This window comes from Myxocyprinus asiaticus, chromosome 45 (assembly GCF_019703515.2).
Source record: "Myxocyprinus asiaticus isolate MX2 ecotype Aquarium Trade chromosome 45, UBuf_Myxa_2, whole genome shotgun sequence".
Lineage (NCBI taxonomy): Eukaryota > Metazoa > Chordata > Actinopteri > Cypriniformes > Catostomidae > Myxocyprinus > Myxocyprinus asiaticus.
The window spans coordinates 6271207-6287952 of record NC_059388.1 but is presented as its reverse complement, the minus strand read 5'-3'; the positions used below and the strand labels follow the sequence as shown (position 1 = coordinate 6287952).

The 16746-nt window shown below is 38.5% G+C and overlaps 2 protein-coding genes and 1 long non-coding RNA gene across 8 annotated transcripts; 2 read left to right on the top strand and 1 right to left on the bottom strand.

Moving 5' to 3' along the window:
• Positions 1 to 4833: 4833 nt before the first annotated feature.
• LOC127435300 (putative nuclease HARBI1) lies at positions 4834 to 8005 on the top strand. Of its 5 annotated transcripts, none has more exons than XR_007896173.1 (3): positions 5111 to 5270; positions 5793 to 5948; positions 6309 to 6694. XR_007896173.1 is itself a non-coding variant. In XM_051688668.1 (2 exons), exons 1-2 carry the CDS (start codon positions 6113 to 6115, stop codon positions 6671 to 6673), a joined length of 477 nt encoding a protein of 158 aa, XP_051544628.1. In that variant the 5' UTR covers positions 6037 to 6112; the 3' UTR covers positions 6674 to 8005. The 5 variants fall into 5 exon arrangements, 1 of the variants encoding a protein (XP_051544628.1); XR_007896175.1 differs by having other exon boundaries at positions 5118 to 5270; positions 5843 to 5948; positions 6309 to 8005; XR_007896174.1 differs by having other exon boundaries at positions 5118 to 5270; positions 5826 to 5948; positions 6309 to 8005.
• Positions 6703 to 8844, bottom strand: LOC127435301 (uncharacterized). 2 transcript variants are annotated; one of them, XR_007896177.1, is made up of 3 exons: positions 8016 to 8844; positions 7724 to 7785; positions 6703 to 7622 (listed from the first exon to the last, which is right to left on the bottom strand). It is a non-coding gene; the product is annotated as an uncharacterized LOC127435301 (long non-coding RNA). The 2 variants fall into 2 exon arrangements; XR_007896178.1 differs by having other exon boundaries at positions 6703 to 7785; positions 8016 to 8331; positions 8430 to 8844.
• A 38-nt stretch (positions 8845 to 8882) lies between these two features.
• LOC127434914 (DEP domain-containing protein 4-like) lies at positions 8883 to 16746 on the top strand. The gene is given in 7 exon segments (XM_051687976.1): positions 8883 to 8963; positions 9876 to 10064; positions 11951 to 11970; positions 12450 to 12672; positions 12756 to 12908; positions 13022 to 13216; positions 16730 to 16746. Coding segments are annotated over 7 exon segments (873 nt in total). The 5' UTR covers positions 8883 to 8887.

Sequence of the window (16746 nt, the reverse complement as noted above, 5' to 3'; positions counted from 1 at the left end):
TTGTAAAGTTGGATATTTACACAGAAAAGGTTAGTAAGCAATTTTATCACACTAAATTCATGTTAACACACATATTGTTTATGTCTAGTGGCTATAATTTTAAAACGGAGTATTTAAACATTTAGGCCAATATATTGGACTTCCATTGCAAGTGCCTCACTGTAACACAGATTTTTGCTTTTTTTTTTTTTTTTAAAGGAAATGAGGTACAAGTCGAAGTTAATTTTTGTAGTAGTTAACATTATGCCATAAATGCTGTCAATTGAGTTTAACTTGTATTGAACCCGGAATATTCCTTTAATATCCATGTTATTAGGGCACTTCAAAGAATACTCTGGTACTACCATGGTACATGTCCCCAAAAAACATACTACCATAGTGCCATGTCCAAACAACACAATTGCACTTTTAGTTTGTGTCAGATCAGTTTGGAATGTAACATAGGACTGAATTATTAACATATTCGTGCACCATGGTAAAAGCTTGGCATTACCATGAAACATGTTTAAAAAAAACAAAAACAAAAACAAAAAAACATGTTGCTACCATAGTACTTTTCGGTTACTGATTAAAATAGAGCAATTTCAAAAAGACATAAATGTCGAAAACACAAACATTCTCCATCTTTAAAGGAAGAAAGGCAGTAAATGTCACTAGCTTAGCATGTAAACAACCCGGCTTAAGCAAGTGTGTGCCTTATATAGCTCCACAGACGCCTGTTTATCTGTGTCACGACCAAAATAATATCCCTGTTACCCTGGTGCCCACGTGTGTTCGACTAAAACAAACTAGCCGTCCTGGTAATACACCTAGTTAGTTGACATTAGTCATTTTCAGAAGGTTACATGTGTGTAGCTGCATTGCTAATATAACTGGCTTGTAAAAGTTGTTACTGCGCAACCACTGCTTGTCGTATCCCTCTTGCATTACTCTAAATCGGATCTTAATTTGAGATTAAACGAAGTTAGACAAAACCTGATCTCCTTTAATTAGTTTCTATCTGTTTGACTTTGAAGGTGTTTATACGCGCTAATGGTGAAAGATGCTAGCTGCAACCTGCCTCATTCATCAAGATAATTTCAAAGAGCTAACCTGGTTAGCAGTTCAGCACAGCTCAAATCAGCTAGTTAAATGTGTTTAATCAGCCTGATTTAGAGGAAAGTTAAGCGGTACACGGGATGCTAGTGTGCTAATGCTAAAATCACACAGCACTGGAGTGTGTATCAGGTACTGGGTGAGTGAAATACTCCGATTATGTTAAATTTTCGCCGCTGATAAGCGATGAGATCGGAGGTGTTATGACACGGCGATCTTTTACTAACCTGTTTTTTTTTTTTTTTTTTTTTTTTTTTTTTTGTCAAGTGCTGATTACATCTGGGGCACAACAGCGAGCGCCATCTTGTCTACACTTGTCGCGTGGAGTGTCCGTCTGTGACGTCACGGCGGAGAGGAGGCGTGTGTCTCAAAACAACTCAAAACAAAAGAGACACTTTAATATTTAATGCAATTTTTGATTAAAAGCTCAATTTTGAATAAGAGCAGCTTTCAAAAGAATTAGGTGAACGCTAGCCGAAAACCACACCAGTTTAAACACTAAAATGTTTATGACTGAAGTTTACTTCAGCCAAATGGCAGTTTCACAATCTCAAATATCACTCACATCTGATATCCATTTATCATACAGGAGACAATGTCAGAAGTACACATATTGTACTATTGGACATGTGCCATGGTAGTACCGAGGTATTCTTTGAAGTACATTGGAGTACCATGTAAATATGCTGGTTTGTGAATATGGTAATTGTCAGGGCCGTTTCTAGCTATAAGCGGTCCCCGAGCCACCAGGGGGCCAGCAAAGCAAGGTCAGTTTTTATTTTTTATTTTTATTTATTGATTTTTTTTATAGTTATTTATAGACATTTATTGTTAATTTGACTAGTTATTTTATGTTTTATTTTATTGATTTTTTTGCGTTTTGTGTTATTAATATACACCAATCAGCCACAACATTAAAACCGCCTGCCTAATATTGTAGGTCCCCCTCGTGCCGCCAAAACAGCGCCAACACACATGTCAGAATAGCATTCTGAGATTATATTCTTCTCACCACAATTGTACAGAGCGGTTCTCTGAGTTACCATAGACTTTGTCAGTTCGAACTAGTCTGGCCATTCTCTGTTGACCTCTGTCATCAACCAGCCATTTCCGTCTGCAGAACTGCCGCTCACTGGATGTTTTTTGTTTTTGGCACCATTCGGAGTAAATTCTAGAGACTGTTGTGTGTGAAAATCCTAGGAGATCAGTAGTTACAGAAATACTCATACCAGCCCATCTGGCACCAACAATCATCCATGCGATTATCTAATCAGCCAATCCTGTGGTAACTGTGCAGTGCATAAAATCAAGCAGATACGGGTCAGGAGCTTCAGTTAATGTTCACATCAACCATCAGAATGGGGAAAAAAATGTGATCGTGGCATGATTGCTGGTGCCAGATGGGCTGGTTTGAGTATTTCTGTAACTGCTGATCTCCTGGGATTTTCATGCACAACAATCTTTAGAGTTTACACAGAATGGTGCCAAAAAGGAGGAATTTGCTTAAAGGCCCAGGTATATTTTGTTATTCCGCATTCCAGATCAGATCACGCCCATCCGATCGCGTTGCCTTTCTGAGTATACTTTTCTGACCACTATGAATAGGAATGTGTTGACACATGCACACTAAAACTGCTTCTTGACATTCTTTTAGTTCAGTCAATGGGTAGCGCATGTGCAGATGACACACAGAGGCCAAGAACATCTGGGTGGCGCGGTCAGGCCGCGCGGCTGTGCTGATGACGAAATTTGCATCACGCATACTGTGCACGAAGCGATTAGCACCGCAGACACGTAAAGTATACTTTGGCCTTTAGGGCCCCCATATGCTCAGAAACGGATCTGGATGGATGGATGGATGGATGTATAGATGGATAGATGGATTGATTGATTGATTGATTATGCAGTGATAGAATAGATGCTGAAATTTAGAGATCCTGGTGACTCTAAAATCATTTAAATGTACATTGTAATGCATAATTTTTTTTTTTTTTTTTTTTTTTTGCTTTTTTGTATTATAATAGTTAAATTAATATATTCAAAATGAATTTGTCTTTAATAGAGTGGGATGCTGTTCTGGGATCAGATTCTTTCAACAACAACAACAACAACAAAAAAAAAGTCACAGAATTCCAGCTGTTCTCAGATCAGCGCCCCTACGCAGTCCTACGGCGTTATTTTTTTCCCCCACTCATATTCTGGTAGGTCCCGCTTCCTGCGTTCGGATTGGTTACTAAGAGCTACTGAAAAGCGGTCTGCGATTGGGCAGTTGAGAAGTCGTTCATATAGACTTAATAACTATAGTAAACAGAGGGACATCATACCGTATAAGTTGAAGAAAAACAAACAGCCACTAAGTTCGAAGTTCAGTGCGAATTTTAAATGGTTAACATTAGACAAGACAAAACTATCACATGCATTTAAATAAGTTGTTTACAGCTTTGTCGATTAATATTATAATGGGGCCGATACATCGCAGCTTCTAGTGAATGAACTCGTGTGTGTTTTTACTCTTCTGTCCTATACAACTGATAGACCTATATACTATACAGTATATTCATACAGCTCAATATACGATATGTAACATAATTTGTCACTTCTTTTATTTAGCTTATCATTCATTAATTCCGCAATTAGTTTTTAATAATTTAGAACGTTTAACTATATGTAGAGTGTTTAAACTTAAATTAAATTATCAAGATGTGTGGCAAATTATCAAGATGTGTGTTTGTGTAGCAAACTTAATATCAAGACATTAAAAGTCAAGTAAATTACATGTTTATTAAAAATAATATTTCAAATGAACAATTAGAACAAAGGATCATGTCATCCCAGATGTGTATGACTTCTTCTGCAGCACACAAATGAAGATTTTTAGAAGAATATCTCAGCTCTGTAGGTCCACACAATGTAAGTGAATGGTGACTAAAACTTAGAAGGTCCAAAAAGCACATACAGGCAGCATAAAAGTAATCCACAAGACTACAGTGGTTTAATCCATGTCTTCAGAAGTAATATGATAGATGTGGGCAAGAAACAGATCAATATTTAAGTCCTTTTTTCACTAAAGTGAAAGTGAACGTGTAGATTTATGGTAGAAAAAAAGGACTAAAATATTTCTGTTTCTTGGAATATGGTAAGAAATAATTGAAGTTGTTATATTTCTTAGCTTACAGAAAAGTAAGAAATACACTGTCAGCTGTGAATTAAAAATGTTGTTTTCCAGCCTTGGTGTCTTAAAATTATAATAATACATCTGTCTCCATATATTATTCAATCAATTCAAGTTCTGCTTTAAATAGAATAAAATTACCTTAAAATATTACATTCCAAGGGTGGCTGTGTGCTTACCATCAATTCACTGTACATAGCAATATTTCAGTCAGGACTTTGACCAAAAAAAAAAAAAAAAAAAAAAAAAAACACTATCTACAGTTTGTTTTTTGTTTTTTCTTCTGATAAATAGGTGATTCTGTAACTAAAGGCACTTGACCTGATTATTATTATTTATTTACTTACAGTGTAAAAATAAAAATGTCCATATGGTCTTCTTTCTATCTAAATCTGAATGACTTCACATTCCATCTCTACGCAATAATGTATTTCTTTTCCACAGCATTTTCAGAAAAGTCTGAAATAGTTCATTACAAAAAATACATATTCTCTCATGGGAAGTGGTGGTTACCTTGATATTTTGTGTTCTTATATTTGGCATACAGTGAAACCATAGATGGGGGAGCCAGGCAAAATCGGTTTGTCAAAAAAAAAAAAAAAAAAAAAAAAAATCGTATTCATATTACTCATTATTGTTCAGGACGAAGTGATATGTCACATATAACTAACTATTTTCTTTCTAGTGCTTTTATTCAGCCATTCACTATTAATAAAAAGAAAAACACAAATAGTTTTTCTACTGTCGGAACGACAAAGTGTCAGAAGTTATAGAATCGATAACCATCCAATCAGAAGTCGTCGTCAAGCTGGTGACGTATAGACAACTTTCGTCCAATCATTTGACGTCTAAATATATCAGTGGCTGGAGTTGCCGGAATACTGGGGTCAGTTCTTCGTACATCGCTAACTCAGTTAGCTGGATTTGATTATTGACGATTTGTCATGATCTTGGATTGTTAGGTTCTTCGACGTTCATCCTGGACTTGCTGTCATAGCAACAGGTCTGTAAGCTTAAACCTGCTCGGGAGCAGGCTTATTTCATGTAAACAAGATTAGATTGCAACTTTATAAATTGAGGTGATACGGGAAGTCTGTAACAGCCATGTCTTGTCCGTTTTTACGACAGCAACCTTTTGCGGAAGGTGCAAGGATAATTCGTAGAGCTTTTCGAATTAATCGCGTATTGCGGGATAGACAGGATCCTTTAGAGCAGCGCGATACTATACTTTTTGAGAGATATCGGTTTCTCGTGAGGGCGTCATTTGTTGGAACCACATATTAAATGTTCGACTCGTCGGAGTCGGGCTTTAACCACAGCACAAACTGTGTGCATTGCCCTGAGATTCTTTGCGAGTTGCACTTTACTTTACACTATTGGAGATGCGGAGAACTTGGTGAAAAGTGCGTCTGTCGTGCCATTCGCAAAGTTTACCTGGCGCTCAAGCAGTTTTTAGGGGTTTTTGTGGTATTTCCAAGCCACTTTACGCCCCAGGTTGTAAAACAGAATTTTTTCACCATTGCAGGTACATTAAAAATTGTTAATGAAGATCATGCAGACTTATGTGATCCCCAGGCTTCCCTAATGTGATTGGTGCCATAGACTGCACACACATCCACATCAAGGCCCCAATGAAGGGGATTTTGTGAACCGAAAAGGGGTTCACAGTGTAAATGTGCAGGTAAGTTACTATTAGGATTCTTAATATTCCAGATTAGTAATATTATATCAAATTTAAAAAAAGGAATGTTATAATATATATATATATATATATATATATATATATATATATATATATATATATATATACACATACACACATACAGTTGACTGACTAAAATCTTGATGGTGTGTGACTCTATGTGCCACATCACAAACGTGGAAGCAAAATGGCCTGGATCTGTGCATGACTCAAGAATTTTCAGAGAGTCACATTTATGCACATTATTTGAACCTGGTAAGGTAAAATATAGATGTCAAGGTCACTGTATTACATACACTTATGCTGGGCCTAACAGAACTGCATTTTTCCATTATACAGGTGATTATGACGGGATCCTGCTTGGAGACAGGGGCTATGCCTGCAGGCAGCATTTTATGACGCCATTCCCTGACCCAAACCCTGGACCACGAACCCGTTATAATGCAGCTCTAGCCAGGACAAGGGCACGCATTGAAATGACCTTTGGGCAACTAAAGGGAAGATTTCAGTGTCTGAAAAGTCTGAGGGTTGCACCTGACAACTGCGACATTGTTGTATGTGCTGTATTACTCAACATTGCCACCATCAGAAAGGAGAGGACCCCTGTGGTGGAGGTGCAGCCTGATGATCACCTCCAGCCAGTGCACTTGGACCAACCTAGTGGCAGAGCTGCACGAGACAGAATTGTGGAACACCATTTTTGATAAGTTTAATAAAAGACAAGACAAATATGCTTAGTCCCTTGAGAGTTTTATTACAATTATTCTTTGTAAAGAAAAGTAATGTCATCTTTTGCCTGCAATAAGAGATATTGTTATGAAAGGTCAATAATAGTACTTTGTGTGAAATGGTGTATTAGCACTTAGTCTGAAGTTCCTTTTGAAGCAGCTCTATCTCTAGTGCCAGTTTCTTCTTCAAGTGGTCAAGTTTTATTTCTCCCCTTTTTGTTTTTTTTTTCAGGGAAAAACACTATTTTGTGTTGAAGACTCAGTTTATATAGGGAATGGATGTCACCCTGTGCCATTTGTGAACAAAACAATGAATACATGCCTCATGCAACAAAAATAAAAAGGAAAAGTACAGTGCATCCGGAACGTATTCACAACGCTTCACTTTTTCCACATTTTGTTATGTTACAGCCTTATTCCAAAATGGATTAAATTAATTATTTTCCTCAAAATTCTACAAGCAATACCCCATAATGACAATGTGAAAGAAGTTTGTTTGAAAAAAAAAAAAATGAAAAAAATCCCATGTACATAAGTTCACAGCCTTTGCCATGACACTCAAAATTGAGCTCAGGTGCATCCTGTTTCCACTGATCATCCTTGAGATGTTTCTACAACTTGACTGGAGTCCACCTGTGGTAAATTCAGTTGATTGGACTTGATTTGGAAAGGCACACACCTGTCTATATAAGGTCCCACAGTTAACAGTGCATGTGAATACTTTCTGGATGCACTGTACAACACCTCCCACTTCTGTATCATTGCTCTGTGCAGACTCTTCTGTGGGCCTTTCCGTTGATGTGGACTCCTGTAACAGTCAGAAATAATAGGTACATGAGTGTATATATAAATTAAGTCAAGTTATTTATGCACTTACATGTACTTCCTCTAAAGGACAGCCATCTGAGAGGGTTTCTTCACTGTCCTGTGCAATGGAAACAAATGGGCATTACGAAGTGGTATGATACCACTTCGATATTGAGGGCTTTCTTCCCTTTTGATCTAAAAAGTTTGAAGTCCACTTACTGCACATGCTTCAGCCAGTACTTGCTTGGGAACAGGTAAAAGTGTTTGTGTATTATGTAAAACTGCACAAAAGGGGAAAACGTAGGTTCATTACAATGAACCACTGTATAAAAAAAAAAAAAGTGGCAACATTTTTTACATTAGAGTTAATAGTTCACTTTAAGTTAAAGCAATTCATCACTAATCAAGATTTAACATAGTTGAAATGACTGTAACAGCCATTTGGATTATACTTGATTTAATGCAGCAACAAATTATTTTAGTGTACTAAGAGAACTGAAAGCTCATTTACCAGTAATGAAGGTGTTTCTGCTACTGGTCCCTGGATGTGGGTTGAAGGAAGAGCTGCCCCCAGGGATGCCCTCCACAATGGGTCAGTTCACATTCAACCCAAGGGCCAGGTCTTCTGCTGGGGTATAACTGGGGGGTGCAGGACTACCACTTTTTTTTCTTTTTTTTTCTCTCAGCCTTTTTCTTGGTTGCGTTTATAAACAAACACATCATTTAACAGTGTCTTTTTAAAAGATACTAAAAAGTATAAGTAATAAAGATTACCATTTTGTAGAATATTCTTGTATTTCACTGTTCTAGTGGGTCCCGTGGTGGCTCTGACATTAAAGATGATAAAGTAATTATGAAATTATTAAAATACAAAAATATATACTGTAATAAAGTGATAAAACCATCTAACATGGTCACCACTTACGCATTTAATTTGTCTGCTACTTTTTGCTAGCCCTCTCTCCTGGCTTATGCAGACTTTGAGGTGTTCCCTGGCGTTTTAATTAAACCTTCAAATTCCGCATAACCTTCGAGCAATAGCTCTTGCTCTGTTGCGGAGAAAAACTGGGCGCACTCTTTGGCCATGGAGAGCAGCCAATAGCAGCGTTGCTGATCAAGGTTTCTACTACTGATACATATCCCCTTTTAAACTAACGCATGAACGCGAAATTATCCCAGACAACTCAATCCAGCGATACTAATCGTAAACAGCAGGTGTGTTCGAAGATCATGATTAGCACGATGATGTCACCTTGGATGTGTCGTTTGATCTCGGCTGTAATAAGCGAGGTACGAAGAACTGACCCCTGGTGAGGAAACAAAAATAACGCAATCCTACGGTGTACGTCACACACTAAATTTGACGTCATTTCCGGTGCCGTGATGGCGGTGGATTTGACTCCTTTGTTCAGAAGACTAAACAATGAAACAGCTTTCAGAGAAAATAAACAAATGTCAGGTACGAACACACAGTTTATATGACTAATTTATATTTATATGCAAATACTTTTAAGTTGCATATTGTTCCACAAATTTGATAATGAAATCAACCGAAAGATTCTGAAGACCTTTTTTATTTATTATTTCCTTTCTCCCCAATTTGGAATGCCCAATGGTGCAGTGACTGACCTCAATCCAGATGGCGGAGGATGAATCTCAGTTGCCTCTGCGTCTGAGACCATCAATCTGCTTATCTTATCACATGGCTTGTTGAGCGCGTTACCACGAAGACATAGCGTGTGTGGAGGCCCACACTATTCTCCGTGGCACCTACGCACAACTCGCCACATGCCCCACTGAGAGGCCAGAACCACATTTGTGGAGGTTACCCCATGTAACTCAACCCTCCCTAGCAACCAGGCCAATTTGGTTGCTTAGGAGACCTGGCTGGAGTCACTCAGCACGCCCTGGATTTGAACTCACTCAGCATCAATACTCACTGAGCTACCCAGGCCCCTGATTTTTAAGATCTTTATCATGTTACCCAGTTAAGCTAGAGAAACAGTTTATATTTAGTTTTCAATATGTTTAGTGTGTTTTCATTTTCTATGGTGCTGTAATATATTAAACTACAAGTTTGAAGCTACATAATTTCTATAAATGTAACTGAGCTGTGTATTTGTACCAAGACAGTGTTACACATATTGCATGAGTGTATACTGTAGTAAGAGTTTTTGTCATTCTATAGAACCAGAATTATTAAATTTTTACACATTTTCTAATTAAAATGGACAAAAATAGAAAGCAGATGTGATTTTTCACTCAAAAAGTGAAATTGCCATGGTACATCGTTTTACCATGCTACTACGTCTAAAACATGGTACTTTTTGTTAGTGTTTGAAGACTCCATTTAAATCCTGATATTTTTCAGGTTACTCTGGTCCGTTCGGGGCCATTCAGCTGTGGCAGGACATCATCGAGGCTCTGCAGACGCAGATGGAGCTCAAACTCCGCAGACAGCACCTGTGTGTCCTTCACGACTGCTTCACCGGCTCTGATGCTGTGGACATGGTTCTGAGCCACCTCATGCAGAACATTTACTTTTTTTTTTTTTTTTTTTGTTATTAACAATTTTTATTGATTCCATTCAACAAATTAAAAATCACAGAAAATGCAGAATCAAATTATGTACAATTAAACCCTTCCCCTGAACACCACCACCCGACACAAACACTCACCCCAGTGGTCATAAATATTTGGAAACAAAAAAAAAAACACAAAACACGTGCACACACACACACAAAAATTAAATAAATAAAAAGCATATTTAAAAAAAAACAATCAAATTGCACACACATATTTAAAACGAGATCCTTCTCCACTACCCCTCCCCGAAAGCCTTCCAAAAAGGCCAAATATCTGCCCTATTTCCTATCAAATAACCCCAGATTTCCCAGCCTTCTATACATCCTTTCCTCAAAGACCGCCACCCTCCCCATCTCTGAGCACCACTCATGAAATGAGGGCCCTCCAACCCCTTAAAATAACCTGTCTGGTGATCACGACGCTCGTTAGGATCCTACTCTTTATTTGCCTATTCTCAACGTCGATGACCACCCCATCGCCCAAAATACAGAGTCTGGGGCAAAGTGAAAGCTGAGTGCCCAATACATCACATATAAGACTCTGAACTTTCAACCAGAACTCCTGGATCTGAAAACACACCCCCAAAAGACATGAGTTATGTGTCCAACCTCTGATTGACATTGCCAGCAGGTGGGTGTGTCTTTAAGACCAAGCCTATACAATCTGGAGGGGGTCCAATAAAATCGATGTAAAATCATAAATTGCATAAGGCGAACTCTTGCATCTCTAGATGCAGACTTGACATTTTTTAGGATCCTAGCCCACACCCCCTCCTCCAATGTCATGTTTAGATCTTTCTCCCATAATTTTTTGAGAGAATTCAAAGTTCTGTCCCCCAGACTCTGAATTAGCAGGGAGTAATACACTGATGCCTTATGACCCTTCCCAAAAGCAGCAATCACCACTCCCAGAGTATCTGCTGCAACTGGTGGGGGGGTGCGTGCCACTCCCAAAAACAGTGCAGAGTAGGTGGCACAGCTTTAAATACTTATAAAACTGAGATCTGGGAATGCCAAAATGTTGAACCAAATTTTCAAAAGGTCTCAATACTCCACTCTCATATAGGTCAGCAAGTGTATTAACCCCCCCACAATCCACTCTGACCAACAGAAAGGGGACTTATTAATACATAGTTTAGGGTTCAGCCATATGCTCGAGGCTACATTTAAATAAATATCAGAATTAAACACTCTGGACATTTTTGTCCATATCGAGTGCAAATGCAAAATAACAGGGTGCGACTTAACCTCTCCGGCTAGTTTAATCTAAAGGCTTTGCAGTGGCGAGATGGGGGCAAGAACTTCCTTTTCAATACAAAACCAGGGAGGGCCTCTCTCAGGTGGAAGCGACCAAGGAGCCAAATATCTAAGACCGAATGCATAATAATAAAACAAAATCTTGGGTAGGCCTAACCCACCTTTGTCAATCGGCCTATGTAACTTATTGAAATGTAACCTGGGACGCTTACCATTCCAAATGAAGTACTTTGCTATGCTATCAAATTGCTTGAAATAAGAGAGGGGGACATCTATAGGGAGAGACTGTAGCAGGTAGTTGAATTTTGGAATACAATTCATTTTAATAACATTAACCTTCCCAGTCATCGAGAAATGTAATTAAGCCCACCTGTCCACATCATTCGAAAACCTTTTTATTAAGGGATCAAAATTAACTAACTAAATCAGACAAATTTGCTGGGAATAAAATGCCCAAATACTTAATTCCCTGTTTGGGCCACTAGAAGGCACCCGGCTGGAAGGCTGTTACTGGACAGTACACTGTCAAAGCCAAAGCTTCGGATTTAGACCAATTGACTTTGTATCCTGAGAACTTGGAAAAGGAGTTAATAATTCTGTGGAGGCAAGGCATAGATCAGTAGGGTCGGAGATGAATAATAAAATATAATCTGCGTAAAACAGAAGCTTATGCAACACCTCCTGCAATCACCCCTGGAAAATCATCCTCCTTTATTATCGCGGCTGCTAATGGTTCCAGGGCAAGACAGAACAATAATGGGGAAAGAGGGCAACCCTGCCGGGTGCCCCTATCCATATAAAATAATCTGAAATTAATCTGTTTGTTTGTACCGCTGCTATAGGGTGTCTATAAAGTAACTTAATCCAACCAATAAATGTACTCCTGAACCCATACATTTCCAAAATCTTAAAAAGTGAATCCCATTCTACCATATCAAACGCCTTTTCGCGTCAAGTGAGATGGCAGCGACCGGATCGATCATTTGCTACTGACCACATGATATTGATGATACGCCTAATATTATCAGAAGAGCTACGGCCTCAAATAAACCCCACCTGATTTGTATGTATAAGTGATGTCATAACTTTACTTAATCGAATAGCCAGAATTTTTGAGACTCTGCCAAGCCTTGATGGAGTCCAGAGTGTTCGAACCCATCTGTATGAAGCTCTTCAGACAGGAGAAAGAGATGAGCTATGAGGATTCCAGCTGCAGCCTCTATCGCTTCCTGGACGGAAGTGAACTCCTGGGATCAGCCAAGAAGAGATACATTGGCGTCGAGAACCAGACTCCCGAGAAACGCACTGAAAAGAACACCACTTTAAAGTAATTATGTATCTTTGGGGCAAACAAAGAGCCAAAGAAAACCTTTTCTTTTCAGTACTCTTATTTTATACAATTGTTTTTTGGTTTGGAGAAATGCAGACCATCTCCAACCCATTGATTCTTAGATCATCACACAGAAGAGTGGAGAGACTACTGAAGAATATAAATCTTCACCCTTCTGTGCCCTCTGATCTAAATCGTTCTGCATTTTCCAACAGTTTCCTGACCAAAAAAGGTGAACATGCTAGTGATATTGACATAAAGTTTACAATAGAAAGGAGCAGGTGTATTACAAAAACAATTTTTTTTCTGCAGAAAATGTAAAAACTTTCCAATTCTCATGTTCAGTTGTTCAGGACATTTGGAGGCAGCAGGCATTACTCCAGGTGTTGCAGGTGGTGGAAATCCCCATGCTGGACTGTATTCTGTCCTCACCTGCCAAACCTGAGCCCCTGTGCTCATCACTGTGTAACCAAGGTGGCCTGGTCATCTCCAACACCTACGTCGATCGAGAAGTGTCTGAGAGTCTCAGCCTGCCTCAGAGTCAGTGCCACAGTACTCAATACCGCCACAATTCATGTTTCTTATTTGGGTAATAATAGTGCTGTATGTAAGCAATAAGGTACAAGTACAGAGACCCTTAGAGGACAGGAAGGTAATTCATTTTCTGCAATACCTTTTGATTCCAGTCGCGAATGCTTTATCCATACAAAAATAGATATCGTTGACGCTGACTCAAGTCGTGAGTTCGAATCCAGGGCGTGCTGAGTGACTCCAGCCAGGTCTCCTGAGCAACCAAATTGGCCCGATTGCTAGGGAGGGTAGAGTCACATGGGGTAACCTCCTCGTGGTCACGATTAGGGGTTCTTGCTCTCAATGGGGCGTGTGGTAAGTTGTGCGTGGATTGCGGAGGGTAGCATGAGCCTCCAAGTAGAACCATAGCAACCACAAAATGTACCATGTTTTTACTACAATTACTATAGTTCAACTGGTATTTGTTGTAAAACCATAACCACAAAATTGACCATGATTTTAACAAAAGTAACCATATTTTTACCATGATATTTGTGGTAAAACTGTAGTAATAATACAGGAAAACCCAAACTATGGTAATAAAAATCATAATCATTCTGCCAAAAACATGGTTAATTTTACTGTGGGAACACCATGGTTAAAAATGTGGTACATGTAGCATGGTGCATTTTTTGGCTGCCACCTGCAATTTTTCGCTCCCCATTTAAAATTGTACCTTACACACAGGGACCAAATTCACTTCTTAGCCCACCAGTCAAGGTGGCTGGTAGATGAAAATATTTACCAGCCAGTTAGATTTCTTACCGGTCATTTTTATTTTTTTTTATTACATTTTACAAGTGGATTTTACAGACGTGAGAGACAAATAAACAGTACTCTAAGCATGTTTAAAAGTGAACTGCTTTTTTAAAGAATTGTATTGTTTTATTATTTATGAAATATTTAATTGCCAGATAGTCCATTTAGAACTATTTTTCAGATTATTCACTTATTACAACAAAATTAATTTTTTTATTGTAAACTACAAGTTGTCAAATGAATGAGCAGTAAGTAACTCTCATGAGTCTCATGAGCCTTAAGTACACATGAAACAGTGACAGATCTTGGTTTATTTGGAGTGATTCACTTAATTCAGTCAGCTCCAACTGATTCATAAGTCTTTTTGATTCACTAAAAAAGAGCTGGCTCATAGATTTACTGCTAACTAGGGATGTCCTCATACCATTGTTGTTTTAAAGTACTGACACTTTCTTTTCAGTACTCGCCGATACTGATACGTGTTTTTTGTTAAATTTTTTTTTCATCTGAAATCCATATCAACAGTTTATTTCAATGTTATCATTAAAATTGTGTCTAAATAAGTTAATTTAATTAAAACTTTACTCAAATGAAAATAGAACAATTAATTTTCAACATGATACGGTGTTATTTTTATCAAATGCGGTGGTGTTATTCAGAACCTCACAGCACAGTCCAAAATGCAACATTTGAGTTATTTTTGTCAAATAAAGTGCTGCATAACAGAGCATCACAGGTAAGAGATATTGCTTAAATATTATACAATTACTGTTGATTTATAATTATTATTATTATTATTATTAGTAGTAGTAGTAGTATTAAGACCTAATCGGACGGGATTAGTTTTATATGGGGATGTGGAGTAATGTAATAATTACCAGAGCTTCTCAGTTCTCAGTAATTTTAATCCCGTGCGAATCGGTCATGTCAGTAATTTTCCCGTACTTTTTACGGACTGTGCATTCCCACGCCAGTAAAAATTACAGCGTGTTTTACCTACTATAAAATGGCCTGTAAAAATAACCCCTGGTAATATTAATCCAGTGCGAATTGACATGTTAACTAAAAAGCCCGTAAATCTGCACTTTCCAGCACTTGAGACCTTTAAATATCGCTGTTTCTTAAGTTCTTAGAGTGTGTGAACTGGATGTTGGTCAAGAGAAGTTGGCAGAAAAAATTAGTTGCATTTCACAACTTCAGAAAATGCTGGCTGGGGGGCCTGGGTAGCTCAGTGAGTATTGACACTGACTACCATCCCTGGAGTCGCAAGTTCGAATCCAGTGCGTGATGGGTGACTCCCAGCCAGGTCTCCTAAGCAACCAAATTGGCCCGGTTGCTAGGGAGGGTAGAGTCACATGGGGTAACCTCCTCGTGGTCGCTATAATGTGTGGTTCTCACACTCGGTGGGGCATGTGGTGAGTTGTGCATGGATGCGGCGGAGAATAGCGTGAAGCCTCCACATGCACTATGTCTCCGCGGTAACGCACTCAACAAGCCACATGATAAGATGCACGGATTGACGGTCTCAGACGCGAAGGCAACTGAGATTCCTCCTCTGCCACCCGGATTGAGGTGAGTCACTATGCCACCACGAGGACTTGGAGCGCATTGGGAATTGGGCATTCCAAATTGGGGAGAATTGTTATTTTTTCTTTTAAATAAAAAAAAAAAAAAAAAAAAAGAAAATGCTGGCTGTTGCTTTTGGACTGATGCATGTTTTTCTCAAGCTCTTTATGCTGTCGAGTGTTTATTTACCCATGCAAAAGAGAAACAAGCAGCTTTTGATTTTTGAGTGAGTGGGGGAAATTGGTGGAACATAAAATTACATAATGTGAAGGGATTGTCCATATTTTTAATTCGAGATTAATATAAGATTACAGGCTTGTTAATGTCACCAGTTATGTTGTATTTAGCCAGATATTCCAATCAATTTCTTCTTATAATCACAGATACAGTATATGCTCATGTTGAATATTTCCTGCATAATTAATCAGCACAGTATACATTTTCTAATAGGTCAGTTACGCGTGACAGCAGTGTGTAAATGCTGTAGACACACTCTACAGTTTTCACCTCCAGATAAGCCGGTCACTATATGACTCAAAGTGATTATTAAACTGCAGACGGCTGCTATTTAATTTAATAAATATGTAGTCTGTATGAAGTGAATTAGCGCTTTGCTCGTGGTAATCTGCTACAAACAGAGCAAGTGTGAGCCAAGGAGCTCGTAAGAGTAGCAGGCTTCAACACAACACTAGCTCCACACATACAGGTACATGAGCGTGGTATCCCTACTGCTAACTGAGACTTTCGATGAGCAGCGGGACTAGCTAATTAGAGCTATTCCATGTAAAAACCTGCAACCTTACTGACTGAAGACCTACAGAACCCCCTTGATGAAAAAACTGGAACATGTTACATTGTTACATTATTTTACAAGCTGACACAAACTGACAAAAAAGTGCCCGCCATTGTGGCATTTGACACCACAAAATTCACCAGCCAAATAGAGAATGTGTGTGGGTGTTAATTTTGGACCCTGCTTACATGCATTGGACTAATTGCAAAACAATTTACAGAAACCCCCTCCAAATAAAAAAAAAAAAGATTCCAGTAATTAATAAATAATATTAGCTATATTTACAATCTTATGATAAACATTGTTTTCTTTGCAAGCATGTAATTCAGGCTCTGTTTGCTCTATCTCTTATTTATTTCCACTAGATAGCAGCAAGTACTAG